This window comes from Colias croceus, chromosome 2 (genome assembly GCF_905220415.1).
Source record: "Colias croceus chromosome 2, ilColCroc2.1".
Lineage (NCBI taxonomy): Eukaryota > Metazoa > Arthropoda > Insecta > Lepidoptera > Pieridae > Colias > Colias croceus.
The window spans coordinates 8,379,534-8,394,310 of NC_059538.1; the positions used below are offsets into that span (position 1 = coordinate 8,379,534).

Below are 14,777 nucleotides of genomic sequence, written 5' to 3' on the forward strand. Positions count from 1 at the left end.
CATATATGGATGGTATTCAAACAGTTGTCCAGGTTTCACGCAAGAACTACTAGAGGTTTTGATGATACTTACTTGTGAAATGTCCTCAAAATTAGGTTTTATTGAAAAAAATTGAAATAGGCACGAGCGTAAAAACTAGCGTGCTCATAATATGATTAAAAAATAAAACAAGACAGTTTTCTAAATTAATATTTTTTTATTTTGCAAATATTTATAAAATAACAATCATTGCGGTTTTTATGTCACGTATCGCCGATTCTCGTGCTCACGTAAAACGATATTCTGAAACCTGTGAACAAAAAATTATTTTAGAACTAGAATATTAAATAGAAAATCTCTATCAGACAATTTGTTCGTATATGTTCTAATCTGTTCAGCAGTTCTCAGTATTAACATTTATCTAGACGTGTATCAAAAAGTATTGGCTATGTGCGAAGTGGGTTGTGGGGAACGGCAAATCGACCGTAGCGCACGACGTGGCAGAAGTGTGAATTAATTCTGGGCTGTCATGTGTCAAATTGCTTTATTTTCATAACTTCCTTTATAATTTTAATTAAAAACGTAAAAATTTGCGACATGGGTGGAAAATTTGCGACATGGTAAAAATTTGGGACATAGTACATGCTGTATCGTAAATTGTAAAAACAATAGGAAAAACAGTTTGTGCAAGTTTTATTCGTTTCCAACATCAAAGCTGTGGACATTACAGCAAAGACAAAAATGGACAGCTGCTGTGAAGAGAACCAAGAAACTACTAAAGAAGAAACCCAACAAACATATGATATTGCTCGAGCTAGAATCCATGTGGAAAGAATTATGCAAAGACTGAGAGTTTATCGAATTTTAGATAAAATTCCTCACAATTTATTTGATTGTAACGATAATATTGTATCTACATGTATGTTGTGTATTAGTCAATTTACAGCCCTCAATTTTGGATAATATAAATAATAGTAATCGTAAATAAAACACATTTTTTGTAATTCAAAACAAAGTTTCTTATTATTAAATCAATGTCGTTTTATTCATAAATTCGTATTCTTTAAAAATGAAATAACAATAAGTAGAAATAATTTGGAATGAAATCAAAAACACAACATCTACTAAAATTACTTAACATTAGAGCAATTGAAAATATTTTTTCCTGTGAAATCACGCTTACGTGTAGCTTTTCCTGTTCGTTCTAAGCTCTTCCACTTCTCCCACATGCTGTGCTAATACTAATTTTTTCCCTTTTGGCTCAGTTTGAGGTTGGAAATGTATTTTATGCTTAATCGATACAAATCCCGTACGTATTATAATATCCATATTTTTCACGAGGAAGAAAATCGCTAGGTATATTATATGTACTTATACACACTCGCTTTTTTTCCATTTCGTTGAAAAACTAGTTGAAAATCAATATCACAAATTCACAAAAATATCTTATAATCTAGTTGACATGATTTGACAGATGACAAGTCCTGAATAGTTGCGGCCACTAGGGGCTCTGTCATCGCGCACACAACGAATAGTTATTATTCAGATTGCTTCACAAATTAAATAAACGAGTTAAAAAATTTAAACCCGCGACTTCCGTCACTGAAATCTAATTTGCTTTTCACCATAGTGGTATATTTTTATTTCAGACTAGCTGCTCCGCACGGTTTCACCCCCGTGGCTCCACCCCTGTTGGAAGTAGCGTGATGATATATAGCCTACTAGCTATGCACTCGCAGCTTCACCCGCGCAGTCAAAGAAAAACCCGCATAGTTCCCGTTCCCGTGGGATTTCCGGGATAAAACCTATCCTATTTCCCGGGGTAAAAAGTAGCCTATGTCGTTTCTAGGGTATCAAAATATGTATCTCTATACCAAATTTCATGCAAATTGGTTAAGTAGTTAAGGCGTGATTGAGTAACAGACAGACAGACAGAGTTCCGTTAGCATTTATAATATTAGTATGGATAACCTTCCTCGATAAATGGGCTATCTAACACCGAAAGATTTTTTCTAATCGGACCAGTAGTTCCCGAGATTAGCGCGTTCAAACAAACAAACTCTTCAGCTTTATAATATTAGTATAGATATGTAGATATCGTAATGCCTATTGGAAATGACTGTGATGAATAAAATATTAACAAATATGAAACATTTTTGTTATTTTTAACATTACAAACATAAATTTCCGCAAATAAATATTTTTAATCACTTACCGAATCTCGTTGCTCTCCCGCTTCTCCGTCATTTGAGCCGTTCAATGGGTTGATCTTTTATGTAATTCTTGTTTATCAAAGCTCATTTTTGTCATGATTTTCAACCAAATTCTGTAAATTTAATAAATGTTATAAAACCCATTCGACCTTTATACTTAGAACTACTTATTGTTAATCGCCTATCTATGTACACTTTACTATTGAAATTATGTTGCGTTAGTCATGACTGGTGATACAATGTATCATTGAAATTTTCCTTACATCTAAGTTTCTGAAAACAATTATGTATACCTTTTAATATTATTTTAAATTTATTTACGTACGAATAATGTCTAGAATAAATAGCATACCCAATACTATTACGATATTTTTCTTTTGTTATATTTAATATATATATCATAATATTTCGGTATTAAATGTGCGCTGGCTATTTCTTAATAATAGGATTGTGCAAAGAATATTTCAGTAGAAAATTATTATAGATAATTATTATTATAGATAATTATATATTATAGATAATTGTAGATTAAGATTCACTATTCCTCAGTTAAAATAAGCGTTAAAGAATTTCTTATTGACTACAACAATATAACTTTGAATGACTTATTTTTATAAGAATATTCATTTTGGTTAAGAAGTTTCTTTGATCGCTAAATGTTGTTTTAATCTTTTATGAATTCAATAATAGCTAGTAATACTAATCATAACACCAAGATATACAACGAATTATTCACTGTTCTTAAATGATTTATAAGTTATTATATTATAATAATATCTTGTGGTGCTATGATATTGCTTTTCAACTTATTTATAAAATTATGTAATAAAATGTGTTACCTGTATTCATTATAATCATATAAAAAACCTCTCCCATGGATAGCTAAAGCTATGATTTGTAACATTTCTTTGATCTCTTGCTGCTCATTCATTCATTGGTAGTTTAATCTTGTATTAAATTAATACTTTTTAAATAGTTATGGTCTTGTATAATCTAAATTTTATCTTTATTGTAAATAGGACCATTTTCATCTTATTAATACAATTTTACTAAAAAAATACTTGGGTGAAGTTTGACCATTTACTATTAAACATAGTTTATATTTAAGAATTTTCTGGTTACTTATAATCTATGTATGATTCTAAAATATCATTTCATCTCATAATTAAATATTACTAAATTAAACTAAAAATATTTATTTTCAATGAAGAAAAAACAAAATTGAGATGAACTTTAAATTATTACTATGTATCTATTATTCTTCTTATATTATATGTATCTTCATAATTTGGCCAGCATAAATAAATTGCACACAATTTCTTTCATAGTTTTATTTTATAAAAAAAGTATCTTAACTTCTAAGACATGGTATGTTTAATACCATTACAAATTAATATTAAATAATACACATTGGGCATGTCATTGTATAATTTAAGAATACGACGTCAACTTAAGTAGTTACAATTTATATGTTAAACAAACATTATTCAGAATCTACGTTACTTGTAGTCAAATTTTATTTTGTCATAATTCTTTGCACTTGTTCAGTAAAAAAAAAAAACTAATAAAACTATGTTTTATCTGTTCTATATTCCTTAAACACTTGCATTAAGCGATCCAGCTAGATTTATTTCGAGATGTTTTTAGGTTCTTTTACACTCAAACCAATCACCAACTGCCTGTAATACAAACAATTACATAGATACTAATATTAAATTATCAATGTATGGCCTTATTATTTTACAGTAATTCCTACATTATTGACTACATTCTTATAAATATAATCTCATTTCAGCAGCATGTTACTTAACTGTAAATTCAAATATGTAATAATAGATGTTAAATACTGTGTCATTATTTTTGTTTCCTTAAAACTGTTGCTTTCAATTTAGTAAAAGCTTGCACTAATTGAATATTCTTACATTACTAATGTACTTAAAACTATTATTGGCCTGTTAGTTTTTGTTGTTGATATCAGTATGAGCCTTCATTATTTTCATTGTAATAAGCTTGTATATATAATTAATCATAAGTCTCAAATAAAATATAACTGTTGTATGTTTTAATATGTTCAATAACATGAAATCTATAATCAGTCAATTAATTTATCAATTCCACCTAAAAGTGTTTCGCCACAAACTTCTACATATTAATGTCATAATAATGTTCAACTTTCAGTATTGCTTATCTGTGGCTGTGTAACGTTTTCCTAACTTTAATGTTAAGATAATAAATCTTCATAACAATTCTTGCTGTTTTACACATAAAAAAATTAAATTATGCTACTAATAAATCTTAAGCCTAATTTTATACTTTCATCACTTGGTTTAAACCAGTGTTTTTTATCCAATCATAACACTTAGCTGTTTCAATTGTCTCATATTTTCTAGCTACCAAGCCTACCTAATATAATCATAATCAATCAATACTTAAACTAAGATCAATATGATCCACCTACAATTATTCCAGCAAACCAAAGTATTATTTTATACATAACCAGTTTTCGCCCGCGGCTTCGCCTATTTTGTCTAGAACTCTCTTAAATCACTATCTATTAAAAAAACCCATCAAAATCGATTGCGTATTATAAAGATCTAATCAGACAGACGGCGGACTGCGACTGTTTTAATTTTTACTAAAATGTAAGTATCAGTTGATAATCAAATGGTCGCTTAGTACTCACCACCATAGCTAGCGTTGTACTGCGTCTGCGGCTGCTGGTACGTGTTGTAGGAGGGCTGCGCGTACGAGTCGTACGCGGGCGCGGCGCCGCCGTACGACGGCTCGCTCGGCCCGTAGCCCGCGTCGCCCGCGCCTCCCGCACTGCTACACGAACAACATTCAAATTTAATTATATGTACCTACTATTTATTTATTTAATTAGTTTTATTTTTTGATTAGGTGTTCAATAGAGGTATAGTTTACGAGTCTTTGCCATGAATGTATGTGCACAGATATAGTAATAGTAAATCACAATAATTATCTTGATTATATAATATAAGTATGTAATGATAGGTAGTGTGAGTGAGTGATTGTGATGTACACATCATACAGTTTTATTTTTGCAAACACTAGTTTTTCCTAGTTTGTGTATCATAAAGTAGCAAATCAATATCATGGGACATATTGGGATTAGATGTTTAATTAGAAAGTGACTTCTGAGTTCTGTGGAGGTATTACTGAAGATAACAATTTGATAAATTAAAAAATTATTCTAAATAAATACTTCACTTACCCATAGCCATCATTTTCGTAGCCCCCTTGTCCCGTGGAATAGCCATAATTTGAGCCATAACCACCAGAATTATAACCAGTGCTCGCAGGGGCGGGAGCTGGTGTTGAATAGCTACCACCTTGATATGAACTAAAGAAACAAACAACTTGTTACAAACATATTCCTAATCAATTCTAAATTTACTTATGAATAACTATATTCAGTTGTGTTTCTATCTGCATCTAAGTATCAGACGGCAATTCCTATCAAAACAGTTTCATCATGTAAATACAAGCACTAATATCAAAGAATAGATTTGACTAATAAGAAGTACATAATAATTACAACTATTCAATAACTACTTAAATTTAGTGATATTTACAATAAGATATTATATGTATAAATGTTTATTACCTAGATGTGTTGTATGAAGATGTTGCATAAGGATCTGCCGCTGGCTGTTCATATGGTTGGTAACCTGTGTGTCTGTAACAAACAACTTACGTTTGGCGTCTTAACTCTAATAAAGTATTTTATGTTATTGTAATCAAGTATTCAGAATAAAATTAGCGTCATGTGTGTATCAGACGGCACATTCCTATCAAGATAAAGGGTTCATCATTTCATAAAATTATATGTATCAAACATATTATTTCTTAATATAAGGTATTGACATACAGATTACTTATATTTTTTTGCAGTACATACAGTATAAGTACTTAATTTACATCAATATAAGATAATTCCAAATATATTTAACAACTTACGCTGGTGGTCCATAACCGTTTGGTTGTGGCGCTGGATTGTGTGCCGGTGCCTGTTGGTAACCCCCAGATTGCTGTGGCCTTCCACCTCCTCCGCCGCCACCCCGTGGGCCTTCAAACCTGGTAAAATTTGGATTAGTGAGAATATCTTAACAAAATATTATGTTAAAAACTATTGCGTTGAATATATTCACTAATATTATAAAACAAGACAATATTTTTGTATTAATGAATTTGCATTGAAGTCATGTACTTTTGCGTTCATGACAAATAAGTAATTGAAATCTTAACTGAGAGATTAATTACATTATATTAAACCCTTGGCTACTACTACGCAGACATACTGATCAAGTATTTTATTAGTTACCTTCCCCGTTTTGGTGGAGCACCTGGGCCACCATGCGGAGGTCCACCGCCTCTCTTGTATGCGACTTGCGGAGGTGAAATTCCCTGGGGTGCTGGTCTGGGTAAGGGCCCACTCTGGTCATGTGGGGCTCCGTGAGGACCGGCTGGCGGGCCTCCTTGTGGACCATGACCACCTCGCCCTCCTCTACCTGATTTAGTATGATAATTTATTACATTGTAATACCATAATATATTGAATGTATCAGTATGGACTGGTTTGATTAACGATTGAATGATTAAAAATGCATTTTAATTGATTAATATTGAATAATTTAAAATATCCATATTTATTTTATGTATGATGATTAATTGAAAGCCTTGTAAAATTAAAAAAGTTTGGAAAATCCAAAAGTGCACGCCTCATAATCTCATCCTTTACAATAAAATTGATTATTTATAAAGGTGTATATAATATAAGTATGTAGATACACTTGTTCTCATGTGCCAATGCTCTTGTACTGTCTCAAAACAGTTGGAAAAGTAAAGAAAGCGGTACCGTAATAATTGAGCTATTTTTCTTGTGGCCCCACCTAGATGTGAAACTGCGCAGGTTTAAGGGACTGACTACCAACTTATTTTTTTAAACCTTGGCTTATAGTATAAAGAATCGAGTTTATAATGGTGAATTTTGAGTACACTAAAAATATATAAAAAAAAAATAATAAATAAAAGTCGATATTTTTTTTTGTTTATTTAATAACAATTAAACCACATCGAATCAGACCCTGAAAAATGAAAGGGTTCTATTCCTGAGCATACTCAAGCGTAAGAGAAAAAAAAAGACTCGATTAGTAAAGTATTTCGGTCGCTATCGTGTATGTCAAAACAGACACACGGACGTCCAAGAGAGAACTTTTTTAAACTGTTTTTTAACTAGTTTAAATAACAAAAATGACATCAAAAATATCATGAATGTTAAAAATAGTGTTTTTTCTTAATATGTGTGTGTATGTATTATCTTACAAGTGCAATGTATGATACATAAAGACATTTTAAGTTTGAAAAATCAGATGTTTTGCGTGAAGTGACAGTAGTACCCACCTCAACGCTTCGCTTATGAGGCGTGCAAAAAATAGATTACCTCTCATGTAAGGACCTCCACGTCCAACACCCCTGTCTCCACGAGGCACAAAGTCACCTCTTCCTCTACCACCACGTCCTCTCATTCCTCCGGGACCTCCTCTGTTGTTGACAAATCCACCTGTATCTAAATTTTTTGTAGGTTAGATTCAGAAGCAAACAACAACGACAATCAAATGTATTGAATAAGGCAAAAGTTAAAGCATGTTTTGTTTAAAAATATTGCTATATTAGCTTTCCACTCGCAGCTTCGCCCGCGCAGTCATAGAAAAACCCGAATAGTTCCCGATCCCGTGGGATTTCCGGGATAAAACCTATCCTATTTCCCGGGGTAAAAAATATCCTGTCCTTTCTCGGGTATCAAAATATCTCTATACCAAATTTCATACAAATTGGTTCAGTAGTTAAGGCGTGATTGAGTAACAGACAGACAAACAGAGTTACTTTCGCATTTATAATATTAGTATGGATTATCAATAAACTTACTTTGTGGAGGTCCTCTACTCTCAATGGTCGGTACTGGATGTGGGCCAGGACCTTGTGGACCGGGTGGAAATCGGCCACCTCTCTCACCACCACCTCCACGCATCGGTCCGCCGCGGAATGGTCGAGGACCACCTCGCATAGGTGGACCACCACCTCGCGGCGGACCACCTCGACCCCGCATGCCAGGTCCGCCCCTGAATACAGTATTTAGAGGTTATGGCAAATCAGACGTCATCGTCATTGCATAAAAAATTGCCGACTTTATTTTAGCATGAAATTATGTGAAACAAACGTGTAACAAATTAAAAATACAGGATATATCATACCGTCCTCTCATATCAAAGTTTCCTCGCCCGCGAGGGCCCCCGGGTGGCCCACCGCGTCCTCCACGAAAACCACGATTTGGACCGTCCATGGTAAATATTTAGATCGATACGATCGGACTTTAATTTTATGAATAAAATCTACATAAACTAGTTCATAACTCAACTTAAATAATTATTAATTTGTCTGTAAAACACTAAGCGACATTCGATCTAAACCTTACACAAAATGGCGACCGCCAGAAAGCGCGGCCCGCAAGGCGCGAACAGCAGCGAGTCGCCGGTAGCTTCCACAGATTAAATATGTAATCCACAGATTGGTAATTTGGTAATCCTAAAATCCTATGTGATCTCGATCATTTACTTAATGATCTAGGCTGTTTACCAATTACAGACTACAGAGCATAATGCGACTCAGTGGCGCACAATGCCGACTTAATGACTTATGCTGATGCTTAATTGGAACGTGAAACGCACCAGCAGGTTGCGCTAAGTTCAGTATTGAAAAAAAAAAAATTCATAGAGTGAAAGGCCCTACTCACGGTTCAACACAACCCACAATCTGTTGACACAATTTGTTGCAGTCGCGATTGTGTTCTCTACTCACGATTCATCCAACCCTCAATCTGATGACACAATTTCATTCGATTGCTTGCCACAACGTGTGCACGTCACGTTGATGCCTCGCCTGAAGCTAAACCTCAACGCAATAATACGCATTATTAATGGATATACTAATTTATGAAATATAAGATAATTATCTTTGTAAAGCTTGTATTTTTTCCAATTTTATTGATAGATTTCAAGGGCTATCAAATATAAACATCTTCCTCAAATATGTAAAAATGTCTTTCCCGCGTTTATCTCAAAACCGCCATTTTGCGATTACTGCATTCTAGTCTGCTGAGACAATTTGTCTGGTTGCTTCCGCGCCGATGCAATTCGCAACCTGTTGGGTTCTGAGAGCAATTAGTTGGGTTACACCCCCAACGTGCCCTCAACTATACTATTGACGACACAATCTGTCAGCTCACTGCAGATTGTGTCAACAGATTGTTGCTGAAATTGAATCGTGAGTAGCGTAGCTTAAATAAAAGTGGTTGATAGTGGTTATCATAATAATTGGTTGAAAACTATGTACGGTTATTTTAAGTAATTTGGATTTTGATTATTTCATTTACATTTTTTTCAATGTTTGTACCTTCATCCATACTTATATTTATTTTTTTAACATAATTTGAATTAACTTTGATTATTTCGAAACGAAACGAAAGCTTTAAATTTTTTTTCAACAATTAATAATTACTAACGATAAATCGATTGCACGCATCAATTCACGCGCATAAGGCCACGTTTCCACCTGCAAGTAAACTCGCGGAAGTCTTGCATGAGTTACTTGCAATGTCGTTTACATATCCTGCAATTTATTGCTGCAATAATTAATGTCATGCGAGAAGCTCGCGGATGATACTATAGCAACTTATCGCGGAGGTGTTTACACACCATATTGCGAGTGACGGGATAGGAATTACTGACACAATTTTTCTATTCTATTTTGTGAAATAAATCGTATACTTTAATTTATAATGTGTACTATTTAATGTAAAATGATCTAATGAACTAATGTAAATAATATATTGTTTAAATAATAACTTAGTTAAATTATAAAATTAGATAAGCATAATATAAATATATTGTATGCCAATTTGTTGGTGAATTGTGCGGACATGAAATTTATTATAAAAACTTTGTAACCACAATTCAACAAATAAATTTTCATTTCATTTCATTTTCAAAAAATAATCACATTATTCCATCTTAAGATCTCATATAATCCTATTGACTTTATAGCTGTTTCTTCATTTTTCACAAGAGCATTCACGACTCATTAATTTCAAATAAACATAAATCTAAAGCCGTGCGGGCGATACTTGCAGCTTGCTGGGAGTACGGAACTAGACCGATAAGTTGCGATATCTGTCGCGAGTAGACGCAGTCATGTTTACACACGCTGTCGCAACTTCTCGCAAGAAGCGCTTGACAAACTGTCGCGACAGAACTTGCTACATAGTTTACACTTGCAAGTTGCTGTCAGACAGACTGTCGGACAGTTCTTGCAGAAGTTTACTTGCAGATGGAAACGCCGCCTTACTTTTAAGCACAGCTTTTAAGAGTGCTCGATTGTGCTAAGCGTTGCTGTAGTTGGAACATTCAACATTAAGCATTTATGCCTACAGATAATTGCCGCATAATGCGCTCTAGTGCTGTCTGTGAGTGCTGTCGGGTAATGTCCAAGGTTAATGTCACGAATATGTACAATCGATGTACATGCGGTATTATGTTCGAAAATTTAATAATCTGTGGGTAAACTATTAACTAGTCAATGTCAATGTCATTGGCGCAGAGTACCACATATGTCAATGTCAATTTTTTTTTGACAGTTAGTAGTTAGGTACCTACTACCTACCTACCATTTTTGATTTTACTCCAGGGGGGGGACACTTAGAACAAACTGACATTTATTAAAGAAAGCCACGCGATCTATACTTTGGCGAGTAAAAACTTATTTAAATAAGTTTATATTAAATCCCCAAAAGATGGCATCGCACTTTCCGAAGTTTTTGCAAAGTGAATAAAGATATTTAAATAAATGGAAATTATTCTTTAAACATTGTTTTATTTTAATAGATCGAATGCATGTCTTACTTTTTTTCAAATTCCAATAAATAATTTTGCGATTTCAATCGCTTCATATGGTATCAAATTAATAAACTTGCAACATCTTCTGAAAGCTTCTCAGTGTTGTCCTATATGAAATCAATGCAGTAAAATAAGGCAAATGAAAACCTTTCTTTATTCAAAGTTTAAATGAATTAGAACAATAATCTCAGATTTTTAATTCAGTACCTATCTTATCTAGAACTATAATTATTCAGGAAAATATTTTACATAAAAAAATAGTGCGTCTAACTAAATAAAATACTGAAAACGTCTTATTTAATTTACATGAAAAGTGTTAAATATGATTTATTAATTGGTAACATTGACTAACTTTTTTTTTGTAATTTGTATTTGATAATTCTGTCATAAAATGGCGGCGACTATACGTGAACGGTGAAGTTTATTTACGTTAAAATTACTTAATTAGTTCATTTTGTTGATAATCGTGTGAAGTTTATAGTTCTCGTGAAAGTGTGGTGAAAGTGCGTTGAATCGAGCCCTACGTTCAGGCTTTCAAAACGTTTTACTGAAAATTATGTGCACGGACAGTTTTGTTTTAGATAAGTACTTAAAAATATGTAATATTACAATATGTGAAAGCATTTAAAAAATAAAGAACTAATTTCTTTTATTGTCGTTTTCTTCATTATCCTTAGTAAGTACTTCAATTTGTTTTAAGAAATTTGACTGAATTATACCTATTTAGCACTTCCAAATATCTCATTTTTAAAGACTCCGTATTTATATTCATATAATGAAACTAATATAAATACTAATTATATAAGCTAATTATCTTGTAATTATTACAACTGAAAAGTTTTTTTTTAAATCACCTAAATCTTTAAAAACCATCCATTTTGTAATCATTTAGATCTTAGTCTTATTTCTAAAATGTTGAAAATAAATGATAATAAATCAGTTGTAGGTATTCTCTGAAACAATATCGCTCTCCTATTTCAATAACGACGCAAATATAATATGTGAGCATTTATTCCAGGCACATATTATTTTTGCCTGAAATGATTATTCAAATTAAATTGCGTCGTTATTTATAGAAGAGTAGTGATAAAAAAAATATACCTACTACCTATGTATATTAACGTATATATGTATGTAGGTATATGGAATTAGTTCTAACCCCAAAATCCAGAGGGCTCATTGTCGCCAGTCAAAGTCAAATAGGTTGGCCTTCATATGCTTCAAGAGGGCTCTCTATGCCCTATTATACATTATACTCTTTGTTTTACTCTGTGATTTTACTCACTTTTGATAGGTTTAATCTTGATTTTTTATCTTGATATATTAATTTGAAAATATATTCAACGTCCAATAATAAATTAACAGTGTCATAAGCATATTTAAACTACAAATAAAATACTTATGTTAAACAAAGAAAAATAAATACCGTCCCAACATGGATGACCAGGCTAAATCACTAAAGTATTTAGTGTCGGTAGAAAAGTTGGCGGATGAAATTTTAAGCGACAGACGTGAAATAGTGTTATTGGATAAGAGAAGAAATCAGAATCGTGAAGCATTAAGAGATCTCACTAAGACAAATCAAAAGCAGTGCTGGGTTACTGTTGGTTCAGTACTTGTTAAACATAACATTGAAGCTACCAAAGCATTGTTGGAAGCTGATCAGAAGCAACTTAACATAGATATAAATAAGCTGCGTAGTAATCTTAAAGTTAAAGTTAATGATTTAAGGGATTTGGAGATGCAGCCACCTGTACCAGGCTTAATGTTAGTGCCAATGTCCAATAAAGAAACAGAAGCCTTTTCAAGAGCAGGACTTATAAAGTACTAATGCAATGCATTGAATGGAACCACTAAATTTTATGATATGCTATCTACAGAAAATGCTGATTGGGATATTGAAGAAATTACTAAAATACCAGAGTTGTGTTTTGTATTTCAATTACTAAATTTTAACCTAGTTTACAATTTTTAGTAGGTAATTGAAAGAAACTTCAAAAAGATTGGGTAAAACTAATTTATCTTATTTATTGTGACCCTTAGGTTAGGAGACAGTAGACAAAATATAATTTCAGATTGAGATATCTCTAAGCGAAATTAAGTTTTTCATGTTTACCAAATTGGAAATTGTTTGTCATTATTTACCTACAGGTCATAAAAATAATTTTAGTTATTTTAAGATACGCATCATGTTCCCAATTGTTTTATAAATCTGAAACTTTCAAACTTAGTTTATTTTTGATTTTGAAAGGGTGATATCAGTTCGTTTTTTTCATTTGGGCTTGGAATATTCCAGGACATATAACTACCAGTAAAATTAATTTTTAATGAAAAAAAGAAAAGGCATATTTATATCAAATATATGAATTATTATTATTTTATTTAATTAAAAAAAAAATACATACCTTTTGGCAAGGCAATTCAAATGAAAATAATTATTATCCAAAAAAAAAAAAAACGTAAAATAAATTCAGTCTGTACATAAGTATATATAAAATATTTTTAATTATTCTACTACATATCGATCTTCCATTATCCATTTCCTACATAGGTCACATGTGAATTCAAAACTATCGCTTTTCCATTTCCCTTTCCTCAACAATGAGATTTCTGAACATGGCACGGAAAAAATAGATGGGTTTTAAGATACCCTTGTTTTTTCTCTTTCTCTTCATGAGATCAGGTAAATGTTCTGATCAAAATTATCAGTGGAATTTTATAAAATTTTGGACAATTTCACAGATAACTTAAGCTGTTTCTGTATGTTCTAGTGTAAAATTAATGTACATACACTGGTAAAGTTCAAAGACCATGCTCTGTTGTTAAAACTACAAAGTATTGTAATCTTCTCTGTACAATTTGAAAATTGAATCGTCATTGAGGCTCTAGGTTAGAGCGACGGTATATTCACGAGGGCAGTTTGGATAATATTTAAATATTTTTTATTGTACCGTTATTATGAAATATCAGAGCAGAGCTTTCGACTTGGCGGTAACCTTTTTCCTTCTTGGTAAGAAATCCTTGGAGCTTCTTTGATGTTTCGACTTGTCACGATTCTATGCTTCCTCTGATTGCATGTCTTGTCCGGCTCATATTATATAACACGTCGCTTCCGCAACTTTCGGTATCGGTAAATCTAATCGTTTACTGAGTTGAAATTGCTTGCCACTGTTTATCTACGAATTGCCCAGCTTTGACAGCAGTTTTTTTTTAATTTTAACATTTTTAAAAAAGTTCTCCACGGATGCATTACATTAGTGCTTCTTCTCTTTCCGTGCAATCAGTGAACAGAGAGGAATGAATGGAATAATTCGCATCATGCAGTTTATTCTAGACAGCTCCGGCAATTCTTGGTGTAAAACACGATGAAGAGCGAAAAATGACCATTATACAAAAATTTTGACTCACAAAATACGATTCTTTTTTTAAATAAAATAATCGAAATGAATTTTCAGTTTGATTCAGACCTTGCCAATTGTCTTTTTTCTGAGATGGGTGTGCTACTCAATGTGCGATTAAATGGGTCTAATTCACAAGTGTCTCTTGTGTGATATTATTTTTTCGTCCGATGAATCGCAGTGTGAAAAGATGGGTGTGCTAGGTACTCAATGTG

General features: G+C 32.4%; 2 protein-coding genes across 4 annotated transcripts; one reads left to right on the forward strand and one right to left on the reverse strand.

The window, feature by feature from the left end:
* Window positions 1-176: 176 nt before the first annotated feature.
* Window positions 177-8,802, reverse strand: LOC123704116 (collagen alpha-1(III) chain-like). Of its 3 annotated transcripts, XR_006753082.1 has the most exons (10): window positions 8,468-8,802; window positions 8,142-8,335; window positions 7,657-7,782; window positions 6,538-6,724; window positions 6,174-6,290; window positions 5,821-5,892; window positions 5,428-5,556; window positions 4,876-5,018; window positions 2,195-2,305; window positions 177-289 (listed from the first exon to the last, which is right to left on the reverse strand). XR_006753082.1 is itself a non-coding variant. In XM_045652422.1 (9 exons), exons 1-9 carry the CDS (start codon window positions 8,554-8,556, stop codon window positions 3,861-3,863), a joined length of 1,065 nt encoding a protein of 354 aa, XP_045508378.1. In that variant the 5' UTR covers window positions 8,557-8,802; the 3' UTR covers window positions 3,509-3,860. The 3 variants fall into 3 exon arrangements, 2 of the variants coding, with proteins under 2 accessions (XP_045508378.1, XP_045508367.1); XM_045652422.1 differs by lacking the exons at window positions 177-289; window positions 2,195-2,305 and adding an exon at window positions 3,509-3,871 and having other exon boundaries at window positions 4,876-5,015; XM_045652411.1 differs by lacking the exons at window positions 177-289; window positions 2,195-2,305 and adding an exon at window positions 3,509-3,871 and having other exon boundaries at window positions 8,468-8,799.
* Window positions 8,803-12,428: 3,626 nt separating this feature from the next.
* On the forward strand, window positions 12,429-13,085 carry LOC123704201 (p53 and DNA damage-regulated protein 1). The gene has a single exon (XM_045652516.1). The coding sequence runs from the start codon at window positions 12,600-12,602 to the stop codon at window positions 12,993-12,995; it is 396 nt and encodes a 131-aa protein (XP_045508472.1). The 5' UTR covers window positions 12,429-12,599; the 3' UTR covers window positions 12,996-13,085.
* Window positions 13,086-14,777: the final 1,692 nt, after the last annotated feature.

Coding starts and splice junctions, on each gene's coding strand:
- LOC123704116 (XM_045652411.1), bottom strand. CDS start 8,556: ATGGACGGTCCAAATCGTGGTTTTCGTGGAGGACGCGGTGGGCCACCC. Junction 7,783..8,141: donor GAGTAGAGGACCTCCACAAA/GTAAGTTTATTG, acceptor CAAAAAATTTAG/ATACAGGTGGATTTGTCAAC. Junction 5,557..5,820: donor TCTTCATACAACACATCTAG/GTAATAAACATT, acceptor TTGTTTCTTTAG/TTCATATCAAGGTGGTAGCT.
- LOC123704201 (XM_045652516.1), top strand. CDS start 12,600: ATGGATGACCAGGCTAAATCACTAAAGTATTTAGTGTCGGTAGAAAAG.